General features: G+C 49.0%; 2 protein-coding genes and 4 non-coding genes across 8 annotated transcripts; 1 reads left to right on the forward strand and 5 right to left on the reverse strand.

Moving 5' to 3' along the window:
- Nucleotides 1-110: 110 nt before the first annotated feature.
- Rpl23a (ribosomal protein L23a) lies at nt 111-3,845 on the reverse strand. The gene is made up of 5 exons (XM_047544830.1): nt 3,689-3,845; nt 2,847-3,030; nt 917-1,093; nt 391-460; nt 111-177 (listed from the first exon to the last, which is right to left on the reverse strand). Exons 1-5 carry the CDS (start codon nt 3,768-3,770, stop codon nt 163-165), a joined length of 528 nt encoding a protein of 175 aa, XP_047400786.1. The 5' UTR covers nt 3,771-3,845; the 3' UTR covers nt 111-162.
- LOC124981533 (small nucleolar RNA Z17) lies at nt 274-344 on the reverse strand. The gene has a single exon (XR_007108043.1). It is a non-coding gene; the product is annotated as a small nucleolar RNA Z17 (small nucleolar RNA).
- Nucleotides 546-610, reverse strand: LOC124981525 (small nucleolar RNA SNORD42). The gene has a single exon (XR_007108036.1). It is a non-coding gene; the product is annotated as a small nucleolar RNA SNORD42 (small nucleolar RNA).
- LOC124981532 (small nucleolar RNA Z17) lies at nt 1,170-1,241 on the reverse strand. Its single transcript, XR_007108042.1, has one exon. It is a non-coding gene; the product is annotated as a small nucleolar RNA Z17 (small nucleolar RNA).
- Nucleotides 3,134-3,201, reverse strand: LOC124981523 (small nucleolar RNA SNORD42). Its single transcript, XR_007108034.1, has one exon. It is a non-coding gene; the product is annotated as a small nucleolar RNA SNORD42 (small nucleolar RNA).
- A 1,165-nt stretch (nt 3,846-5,010) lies between the features above and the next one.
- Nucleotides 5,011-9,441, forward strand: Rab34 (RAB34, member RAS oncogene family). Of its 3 annotated transcripts, none has more exons than XM_047544824.1 (11): nt 5,016-5,240; nt 5,868-6,117; nt 6,328-6,419; nt 7,592-7,660; nt 7,747-7,848; nt 7,933-7,997; nt 8,131-8,182; nt 8,471-8,552; nt 8,626-8,716; nt 8,841-8,948; nt 9,030-9,441. In XM_047544824.1, the coding sequence occupies exons 2-11, from the start codon at nt 6,064-6,066 to the stop codon at nt 9,095-9,097; spliced, it is 783 nt and encodes a 260-aa protein (XP_047400780.1). In that variant the 5' UTR covers nt 5,016-5,240; nt 5,868-6,063; the 3' UTR covers nt 9,098-9,441. The 3 variants fall into 3 exon arrangements, with proteins under 3 accessions (XP_047400783.1, XP_047400780.1, XP_047400781.1); XM_047544825.1 differs by having other exon boundaries at nt 5,023-5,240; nt 7,595-7,660; XM_047544827.1 differs by lacking the exon at nt 7,592-7,660 and having other exon boundaries at nt 5,011-5,240.
- Nucleotides 9,442-10,323: the final 882 nt, after the last annotated feature.

A 10,323-nucleotide genomic window follows, 5' to 3' on the forward strand; every position in this document is an offset into this window, starting at 1 on the left:
AGTTGAGGCCAGTTAAATCTCTAAAATAGAGGTCTTGTAGAAGACCTGTTACCTTGGTGTATTTCACATCTGACCTTCCCCAGCCCAAACAAAAAGACAAGAAGCATATATAGGTTGGAAAAAAAAAAAGGGTATATTTAGAATTAGACAGCTGGACTCTGTTTAGATGATCCCAATCTGAAAAACAAAAGGGAGCTTTGTTATTGAAACTGAAATGTCATGGTTAAAAAGCAAAAATGAGAGAACAGGAAGGTAGGGCTTGTCAAGGATAGGGGCGCAGTCAGTCAGTTATGACTAATCAGTAAGTCAGACTTTGGTCACTAAACAGATACATCAGTTACACCCAGGGAGTGGGTATTAAGGAGTTTGTAGCAAAGGAGGCATGCTTACTTTGTTGGCAACATCCAAAGCATCATAATCAGGAGCCAGTCGAACGTACGCCTTCTTCTCTCCATCAGGCCTGGTGGAGAAGGAAGCCTTAGTCCTTGCTGATCTCATTGTATCCCCCTCCCAAACCCTCCCTCCCCCTTTCCCCTAGTTTTCTGATGCATCAGTGGTTCCTTTGTTCATGTCATTCTTTTCCAAATAGTGAATTTTCCATCATTTGCACAGAGGGGATAGAGAAATCACAAAATCAATTCCTTTAAATGGAAACACTACAAGCCACAGGACAGTCAAAGACATAAATCCAGGTAATCTAACAAACTGCTTTGTCTCCTCTGTGAGTAGATGCAGGGAACCAGAATATGACCAACCTCATGAATAAAGTCTTAGGACAATTTCCTCAGGTCTATACTCTATACAAAGGACCATAATCATACCAGGGGAGTTTGTACACTGCAAAACTATGCCATACAGGTTTTCCAGTGCCCAATTGTAGTTCCAGCCTCCTCCCATTCCATGGTGCCCCACTCACCTAATCAGGGTGTTAACCTTGGCCACATCAATGTCATAGAGCTTCTTTACAGCTTGTTTGATCTGGTGTTTGTTGGCCTTGACATCCACAATGAACACAAGTGTGTTGTTGTCTTCAATCTTCTTCATGGCCGACTCAGTGGTCAGGGGGAACTTAATGATGGCATAGTGGTCAAGCCTAGGGGGGAGAAGCAAACTGGAGTTACCTGGCCTAGACCCAGTGTAAGAAAAGAACCCAAGGCCAGGACAGCATAGGTGCATCAGACAATGAAGTAGCAATCAGTTTCATCAGACTTTGGTCGCTAAACACTGTCATCATCTGCACCCTGAATCCTAGAGATCTTAAGTTCAAGCTTATAGGTAGATCCCTTGTATATCTTAACCTGAAGGGCTTGCATCCTTGAATAGGTGGAAGACTCACCTCTGACTTGAACCCTTTCATATGCCAGAGTTCCATATTGGTGCTTCATTGTGAGGCTGGACCAAACATTTCTGCCACCCCAGGTTGCTAAAAGGTGGCTGTGCTCCAGAACTACTTTTGTGTGTGTGTGTGTGTGTGCGCGTGTTGGGAATTGGATCCAAGGGTGCTTTACCACTGAGCTACATCCCAAGGATGGCCTAAAACTTGCAATCCAACTACCTCAGTCTCCCAGAATTGCTGGGATTTTGTTGGTGCCAGGGATTGAACCCAGGAGCATTGACCAGTCCCTTTTGAGACAGGGTCTTTCTAAGTTGCTTTGGCTGGCCTCAAACTTGGGATCTTCCTGCCTCAGTCTCCAGAGTTGCTGGGATTGCAAGTGTGCACAACCATGCCTGGCTGGGAGCTACTTAAGAGCAGCTTTGTATTTATATATCTGGTTAAACTGACAAAACCAGGTTCTGCTCAACCAGACACTATTTTCCTGTTTTGAAGTGAGGCCAGGACTCATCTCTTATCACACTAAATTCTAGGTCCAAATTGGGGTGTGTATTAATTATTTTCCTCCATGTACACTAACTACCCTTTTATCTCTTTCTGTCAACACCTTTTACCCGCTCTCCAGAACCTTCCTTGAGCACAGCCTGAACATTTGGGAGTGAATTAAGTTTCTTTACACTGTTAGCAGGCCGTCACTGCCACAAATACAAATTACTGAATTTTATCTATTAAAAAAAAAAAAAAAAAAAAAAAAAGTCAACATACATTCTCACCCTCATACAACAGGTTACCCAGGGGCATACTCCTGTAGCCCCAACAACTTGGGAGGCTGAGGCACCAGGATCACCAATTCAAGACCAGTCTCAGCCACTTAGGGAGACCCTATGCAGTTTAGCAAAACCCTATCTCAAAATAAATTAAATAAAAAAGGGGTGGGGATGTAGCTCAGAAGTGTCCCTGGGTTCAATTGTCAGTACCAAACAACAACAAAAAACCCCAGCAGCATTAGACATCACCAGCAAGTAACTAAAATAGGAATTTAGTTCTACTTTATACAACCAATAACGTGGTCTTTCAAACTCTGACCATATATGAAGCAATAATTAACCGAAACAAAAACTGAGATTGTATATTGCTTTAATTCCTGTTAATAAGTATAAAACCGCCTCTTGTTCTGAGCGGGGTATGGTGGCAAACGCCTGCAATCCCAGCTACTCAGGACGCTGAGGCAGGAGGGTCACAAGTTCGAAGGCAGCTTCAGCAACTGAAAACTCTCTCAAAATAACAATAAAGGACAGACGCTCTCTGTGGTGTAGAGCATTTACCTAGCAGGCGTGAGGCCCTATGTTCAACTTCCGTAAGCAAATAGTTTTCTCGTTCTTAATTAGGACAGAAAGAAATCTCACATCAGAGCCGCACACCGGATATCAATGTGTCTGAGAGGCCACACTCTAGGTTGTATAAATCATCAATAAAAATACTCAAAACGTTCATGGATTGGAGTAGTACTGACTTGTTTCTCCTGGGGGCGCTCTTCCGAGGATATTTGGGCTGCCTCCGGAGCCGCAACGTCTTGGGTCGCCGGAAGGTAGGTGATGTGCGGATCTTCTTCTTTTTATGGCTGTGGACACCCTTCAGCACTGCCTTCTTGGCCTTCAAAGCTTTTGCTTTTGCTTCAGCTTTGGGAGGGGCAGGAGCTGGGAAAAGAACGAGGGGGGAAAAAAGGTGGTGGTGGGGGGGTGAATTCAGAAATCGGTCACTTCCGGCCTCATGACTTGTAGCGGGTGCTACCGTTCACACGTGCATCAGTGGTTCCTTTGAAGACTTCACAAATCTCAGGAAATTAAGATTTTTTCCATCATATGCACGATACCGGAAGCGAAAATCACCTTGGAACAACTTCAAGGATACAACAAGGAAAAAAACTAGTGCGAATCGAACGCTTACATTTTGCCGAGATCTGTGCTGAGTTTTATACAGGCCACGGGTAACCACGCAAGAGAGGAACATATAGCCCCGCTGAACATGAAAAATAATGAGTAATGCCGAAGACTCTGAATCCCTTATAGATCTGGATGAGAGTACTGTCTGTGACTATGTGTGTAGCTCCCCATAGTTAACTGCCTGGCCTCGCTGGCGGATGATGCCGGTAATGTTCTCTTCAACCCCTTCACTGGAATCCAGCACATGCGGCTTGGTCCACGCGGCCCACATACGACTCAGTGTGACCCAACCGCAGGGAGTGGCTCTGGGGAGGCTAACCCCCCGAGCTTAGCTCAACCACTGTCCTCCCAGGCTTTTCGTTCTGCTGACATCCCAGGGAAACCCGCTGCAGTCCCCAGCCCCAACACACACCTTCCTTCTTAGCTTTCGGCGCCATCTTGGTGAAAAGGGTCTCCGAGTCCCGTTCCCATGGGCTTATAGCGTCAAATCTCATTGAAGACTCGCGATGCTATTAACTTGAAGATAATTGGATAATATATGCCATATCGCCCTCTGGGAATTGTAGTTGAATTTTTTTGCTAGAGGGACTACGCATGCGCCACCCCTTCCTTCGTAAGGCCGCAAAGCTTCTCGGAAGTTGTAGTTTTTCAAAGACATGTTTATTTGCCTAGGCCTGTGACAGGCCCCTGGTGCTTTCTGTCTTGAGCAACTTCCAATGTCAGCAGAAGAGGTTTGCAGCGCCAGGAGACAGTAACATTGCAAACTAGAGGGAATACAGTTAGACTGATTAGAGAGGGTGAAGCAAAGTTCTAGAACGTTAGAGCAGGATTTGCCCCATATTAACTCCTTCAGACAACATCCTTGGAAAATTGAGGTCCAGAGAGGGATGTGCTTCAGCAAATATCTCAGTGATTTGAGAAATATGGGAGGAGATACATAGCTACCTGCCTATACTTATGACACTGTCAGTTTTTCTGCGTTTTTCCAATAATACTCCCCCCTCCCCCTTTCTCTTATTTCTTGTCACTGGGGATTGAACCCAGGGGCGCTTTACCACTGAGCTACTTCCTCAGCCCTTTTTATATTTTATTTTGAGATGGTTCTCACTAAGTTGCTAAGGCTGGCCTCAGCCTCTCGAGTTGCTGGATTACAGTCATGCACCACCTCGCCTGGTTCTGATAATATTCTTGAAGTATATTTGTGAACACCCAGCACGCAGATTTCTCCAGAATATCCTAGTTCTTCCTGTGAATAATTCACTTACTGTCCCCTCCCCTAAACTAATCTTCCCGGATATCTGGTTGCAGTGATCTTTGCATCTTCAAATTCAGATCCTGACATACAGCAAGGTTTCATAATGCTCGAATTTTCTTCTGAGAGTCTGTGTCTAGCCCTCCCCCATTTCGTCATTTCTGTCTTCCCCCTTCTCTTCTAGAGCCAGATGTCCCCTTCGTTGGTGAAATCAGCCTCTCTTCTATCCTGCAGGCCTTTGCAAAAAAGAAAAGTCCTGGTTGGGGACGGAGAGAGGAGGGTTCTAAAGGGGAGAGCAAAATGTACGCCCCTACCAGAGGGGAGTCCCCGCGTCCCAGAATGGTGACAACTCGAAGGGCAGAGTTTCTCAGGCCACCTAGTCCTTTTCCATCCAGGGAGGCAGTTTGGTCATCAGACCTACCACCCCTAGATCTACATAGCAGCTTTGAAGGAAAAGACATCGAACTTCGGACGATTGCCCACCGGGACCGCTTGTTCTGATTCTGGCATCCTTTACGTTCTCCCCCTCCACACCTACCTCCCAGGGCAGAAGGGCGAGCAGGGGCAGACTCTATGAGTCATGTCCTAGGCCTGGAGTTGAGGAGGGAAGCGCCGCCTCTCCTTGGGCCCCTTCTCTCCCCCTTTCCCCTCCCAGCGGTCCTCTCCAGATGCTGCGCAGCAATCACTGATTACCCATCACCAATTCAGCTGGGTAAGGGTCTCCAGGAAGATGCAGCCCAGTACCGAGGTGCAGGGCAGAACGGCCTAGAGGATCCTGATCTGGATGGGCTCCGGCCTGGGTGGGAGCGGTCCTGGTGTGGGGTGAGGCGTCTGGCGGGGTAGCCAGAGCCTGGGCAGCGTAGTGGGGATGAGAGCAGAGGGGGAGGCGAGGGCGGGCTGTTAGTCTGGAAGCCGCTGGGACAGGGGCAGGGGGCGGCCCTTCTCCAGGAATTTCCGGGGATCATGTTACAGCGTTAGCGGACCGCGAGCAAAGTGGGACTGGCGGCCCTGCAGCGGGACCTGGCCCCTCGCCCCTTCCTCTAGCGGCCTTGGCAGCGCCGCCCCTGCCCACACTGACCCCGTGTGGCGGGGCCGCTCCGCGCCCCCAGGCCGCTCTGTTATGGTAGGGCCTCCTCAGCCCCGAGTTGTCGTCGGGTCTCCGCGGCCCCGTGTTATCGTAGGAACTCTACGGCCCCGCGTTATTGTAGGATCAACGCGGGTTCGTCCCCACCGGGAGGGGACTCCCCGTCCCCAATTGGCGGCCGAGGGGTCTCCCCGCCCCCGAGTCGTCTTTGGGACGCCCCGGGCCCGGGTGATTGTGGGTTCTCCCCGGCCCCAGGTGTTCGTTTCCTCCCCGTGGCCTGCGGTGGTCGTAGCATCTCCGAGGCCGCGGGCTCCGGTCAGCTCTCCGTGGCCCCGAGTTATAGTCGGGACTCCTCGGCCACGGGTGATTGTCGGGTCTCTACGGACCCGGGCCGTTGGGGCGGATCAGGCTTCGGCGCCTTCTCAGGGTGCCCCGCAAGTCCACAGGCAAGATGAACATTCTGGCGCCGGTGCGGAGAGACCGCGTCCTGGCGGAGCTGCCCCAGGTAGGCGCCAGGGCCACGTCGGGTTTCTGGCTACAGTGGGGTGTGGGCGGGGAATAGGCGGCACCAGACCTGTTAGACAACGCGGCCAGCCCTGCGGCCCAGCAAGGCCTGCTGCTTCTGGGTGGTCCGCTTCCCACCCCACCCCCACTCGAGTTGTTTGATTGCGGGACAAGAGTCTGGCTGAGCTCCATTCTCTTGCATCCTTTTCAGTGCCTGAGGAAGGAGGCCGCTTTGCACGTGCGCAAAGACTTCCACCCCCGCGTCACTTGCGCCTGCCAGGAGCACCGGACAGGCACCGTGGGGTGAGTTAGGGATACCCATACAGCGAAAGGAAGACCCAGGAAACCCTGTAGACATAGCAAGGGTACACAACCACACTCGTGGGGCTTCATTGCAGCCCCTGCCAGCTCCATTGTTAAGCCTGCTTTCCTCCCAACCTGTTCTCTCCTTTCCTTACAAGGTTGTGTGAGTTGCAGGGAATGGGGTTGGTGGATTTCAGACATGAGAAGGTGTTCAACATGGAGAAATGGTCACATACCATCTCTTGAACCCCAGGGAAGGGACCAATGTTGCCTACCGGGACAAGTCTCATTGTGGATTTTAAAAAGCCTGTAATTCCAGCTATTCTGGAGGCAGAGGCAGGAATATCGCAAAGTCAAGGCCAGCCTCAGCAACTTTGTGAGCATCTTAGCAACTTAGCAAGACCCTGTCTCAAAATAAAAATAAACAGGGTTGGGGATGTAGCTCAGTGGTAAAGCGCCCCTAGGATCAATCCCCAGCACAAAAAAAGGCCAGGGAGGAGAGTAATAGTAATGAGTTGCCATCATTAAGTTAGACTTTTCTGTGTGCCAGGCAGTGTGTTGGGTGCTATTGTCCTTTTTTTTTTTTTTTTTTTAAACCGGGAATTGAACCCAGAGGCACATTACCACAGAGCTACATCCACAGCCCATTTTATTTTTTATTTTGAGATAGGATCCTGCTAAGTTGTTTAGGGTCTCGCCAAGTTGCTGAGGCTGGCCTCAAACTTTAAATCCTCCTGCCTCAACCTCCAGAGCCACTGGGATTACAGGCATGTGCTACCGTGCCCAGCAGATGCTGTAGTCTTTTATTAAATAGAAAACACCATCACTAAAGATGCATTCTGATTAGAGAAATGTTAAAATGGGGAGAGGGTGTAGACACCCCTAGAATATAGGACATGCATTTTATTTTAACCTTCACAACAACACAATAAAATATATGCTAAATCTCCACTTAACAAGTGTTGACATTCAGGCTCAAAGAGGCTAAGTAACTTGTTCAAAGTTACACAGCTACTCAGTGTTGGGGGTATAGCTCAGTGGTAATGAGCATGCCTAGCATGCACAAGGTCCTGGGTTTGATCCTATCAAAATAACAAAAACAAAAAAACAAAAACAAAACCCCTTAGTGTAAAAAGCTGGTGTTCACTCACCCTGTTCACTCTTGTGTCCAGCAGATTTAAGATCTCCAAGGTCATTGTGGTAGGGGACCTGTCAGTGGGGAAGACTTGCCTCATTAATAGGTAAGGGTGCTGGAGCTTGTCTAGGGTGGACTCAAACCTAGCAAGGTACATTGGACCACAGATCAGAGCATCTGGTGTTTCCTCAGGTTCTGTAAAGACACCTTTGATAAGAATTACAAGGCTACCATTGGCGTGGACTTTGAGATGGAACGATTTGAAGTGTTGGGTGTCCCCTTCAGTCTCCAACTGTAAGTAATTCCTCCATCCCTTCCAACTATCGCCCCAACACCTATACTCATGCCCCTAAGTACCTGGGTTCTTCTCTCCTCCAGTTGGGACACTGCTGGACAGGAGAGGTTCAAATGCATTGCATCAACCTACTACCGCGGAGCTCAAGGTAGGGGCTGGACCATTTTGGGGCACAGGGGTCTAAGAGTGCTCTGAGCCTCTGATCTAGAGTGTGGGGGGTGGGGGATTGAGCCAGTGGTGTCTTCCTTATCAACCTGCGGTTGTTTCTGCCATTCTTCCAGCCATCATTATTGTCTTCAACCTAAATGATGTGGCGTCCCTGGAACATACCAAGTATGTGAGGATGCTCATATAATGGGAAGGTCTGGGAAGGGAAGGTTCAGAAAAGAGGGTGGTCAGAGAATAATAATGCATCTAGGGAGGTTGGAGGTATAGTTCAGTGGTAGAGCATTTGCCTACCACAGGAAAGGCCCCAGATTTAATCCCCAGAGTAGGTGGGTGTTGGGGGAGGCAGAAAGAATGCATCTAGGACCAGAGGAAGTAATTAGGCCTATAAATAAGTTGGTGGGAGGAAACTGTCAGGCTCACTCTTTCCCCACTCCTGTCCACCATCTGTGGCAGGCAGTGGCTTGCTGATGCACTCAAGGAGAATGACCCCTCCAATGTGCTTCTGTTCCTCGTGGGTTCCAAGAAGGACTTGAGTGTGAGTATGCCAATGGGGGGACTTCCCAACTTCATGATGGGATCCCCCACATCTGACTCAGACCTTCCTACAGACTTCTGCTCAGTATGCGCTAATGGAGAAAGATGCTATCAAGATGGCCCAAGAGATTAAAGCTGAGTACTGGGCAGTTTCATCTCTCACTGGTGAGTGGAGGCCTCAGGCCTTCCACACTCCTGCCTACCTGTCTTCTCACTTATATACCTCCAGCTGTGCCCAATGCCTCAGACCTGGCATTGCCATTGAGCACCCATCTGCTCCCCATGTCAGGTGAGAATGTCCGAGAATTCTTCTTCCGTGTGGCAGCACTGACATTTGAGGCCAATGTGCTGGCTGAGCTGGAGAAATCAGGGGCCCGGCGCATTGGAGATATTGTCCGTGAGTGTCCACCTGGTTGAGGGTGGCAGGGAGCCAGGGGAACTGCAGTCTCTGCTTCACGTATTTCTTGTCCTTCTTCAGGCATCAATAGTGATGACAGCAACCTCTACCTAACTGCCAGCAAAAAGAAGCCCACGTGTTGTCCCTGAGGGGTGAGAAGACTGTCCAGAGACTGTACATCCCTGGGGCATTGTGTCACCCTGACCCACAGAGCTTGACACAAACTTTCTCCAGACCAAAGAACTGCCCCTTAGTGGCAGTACCCCAACAGAGGGGTAGCTGGGACCATGCTCGTTACTACCTGCCCCCCAGGCATCATGCCAAAGACTGGATCCCCCTACTCTTCTGGGGGCTCTCCAGTGTGTCCATCAGTGGGGAGGGAGGCAGTGACTCTGCTGCTTTTGCTCTGCCTGCTGGGCCCTTTGGGTATGAGGATGCCTAATGACTTCAGACTTATACTGTGCCTTATGCATTAAAATCTTTGTTACTAGCATTTTGGGGGCCGGAGTCCTTTGCTGGGGATGAATAATGTAGAATGAACCACTGGGGACTGCAATCCCCTGAGAGAATTCTGGCCATCCCTATGTAGGGTTCAGGGCTAAGGAAGATTAGAACCTCAGAGGGGAGCTCAGGAGACTCTTACAAAATAAGATCTGAGTGTCTGACCTTGAGAATTTGAGAATCCTTTCCTTTGGTCCCATCTCCCCAAATGCCTCCCATTCCAAATTTCCATAATTGGATCTAGATGCATATTGCCTGTCCTGTGTTTGAATTCTTGTTCCCACTCTCACTAATGTTGAGAGCACAGGCAAATCACTTATCCTCTGTGCTTCACTTTCCTTATCTTACAAAGCGGATTAATAATACTGAATTCATGAGGTGGTGTGAATGAAGCACTAACATACATAGAAAGAACTCAAAAACTTTAACTTTTTTTTTTTTTTTTTTTTTTTTTCTGTACTGGGGATCAAACTCAGGGCCTAGTACATGCTAGATAAGTGAGGGAAATGCTCTACCACTGAAGTATACCCCCAGCACTTTTTACTTTGAGATGAAGTTTCACTGAGTTACCCAGGCTGACCTTGAACTTTTGATTCTTCTGCCTCAGTCTTCCCAGTAGCTGGGATTACAGGCTTGTGCTACCAGGCCCATCATAACTCTTAACTACTATAATGGAGCTGGGCACCATAGCACATGCCTGTAATTCCTGTGACTCTGGAGACTGAGGTAAGAGGAGCACAGGTTCAAAGCCAGTCTCAATAATTTAGCCAACAACTTAATGGAGCCCTGAGTAGCCTCAGAACTTTAAAGTCCTGTCTCAAAAAATAAAAAGGGCTGGGGATGTGGCTCAGGGGTTAAGTGCCCCTGTGTTCAA

This window comes from Sciurus carolinensis, chromosome 3 (genome assembly GCF_902686445.1).
Source record: "Sciurus carolinensis chromosome 3, mSciCar1.2, whole genome shotgun sequence".
Taxonomy (NCBI): Eukaryota; Metazoa; Chordata; class Mammalia; order Rodentia; family Sciuridae; genus Sciurus; species Sciurus carolinensis.

Excerpts from the sequence above, each read along its gene's own strand:
- Rab34 (XM_047544824.1), top strand. The coding sequence starts at position 6,064 with ATGAACATTCTGGCGCCGGTGCGGAGAGACCGCGTCCTGGCGGAGCTG. Across the intron at positions 8,183-8,470 it reads GCGTCCCTGGAACATACCAA|GCAGTGGCTTGCTGATGCAC; the intron begins GTATGTGAGGAT and ends CATCTGTGGCAG. Across the intron at positions 8,717-8,840 it reads GGCAGTTTCATCTCTCACTG|GTGAGAATGTCCGAGAATTC; the intron begins GTGAGTGGAGGC and ends TCCCCATGTCAG.
- Rpl23a (XM_047544830.1), bottom strand. The coding sequence starts at position 3,770 with ATGAGATTTGACGCTATAAGCCCATGGGAACGGGACTCGGAGACCCTT. Across the intron at positions 1,094-2,846 it reads AGCGCCCCCAGGAGAAACAA|GCTTGACCACTATGCCATCA; the intron begins GTCAGTACTACT and ends TCTCCCCCCTAG. Across the intron at positions 461-916 it reads AAGGTTAACACCCTGATTAG|GCCTGATGGAGAGAAGAAGG; the intron begins GTGAGTGGGGCA and ends CTTCTCCACCAG.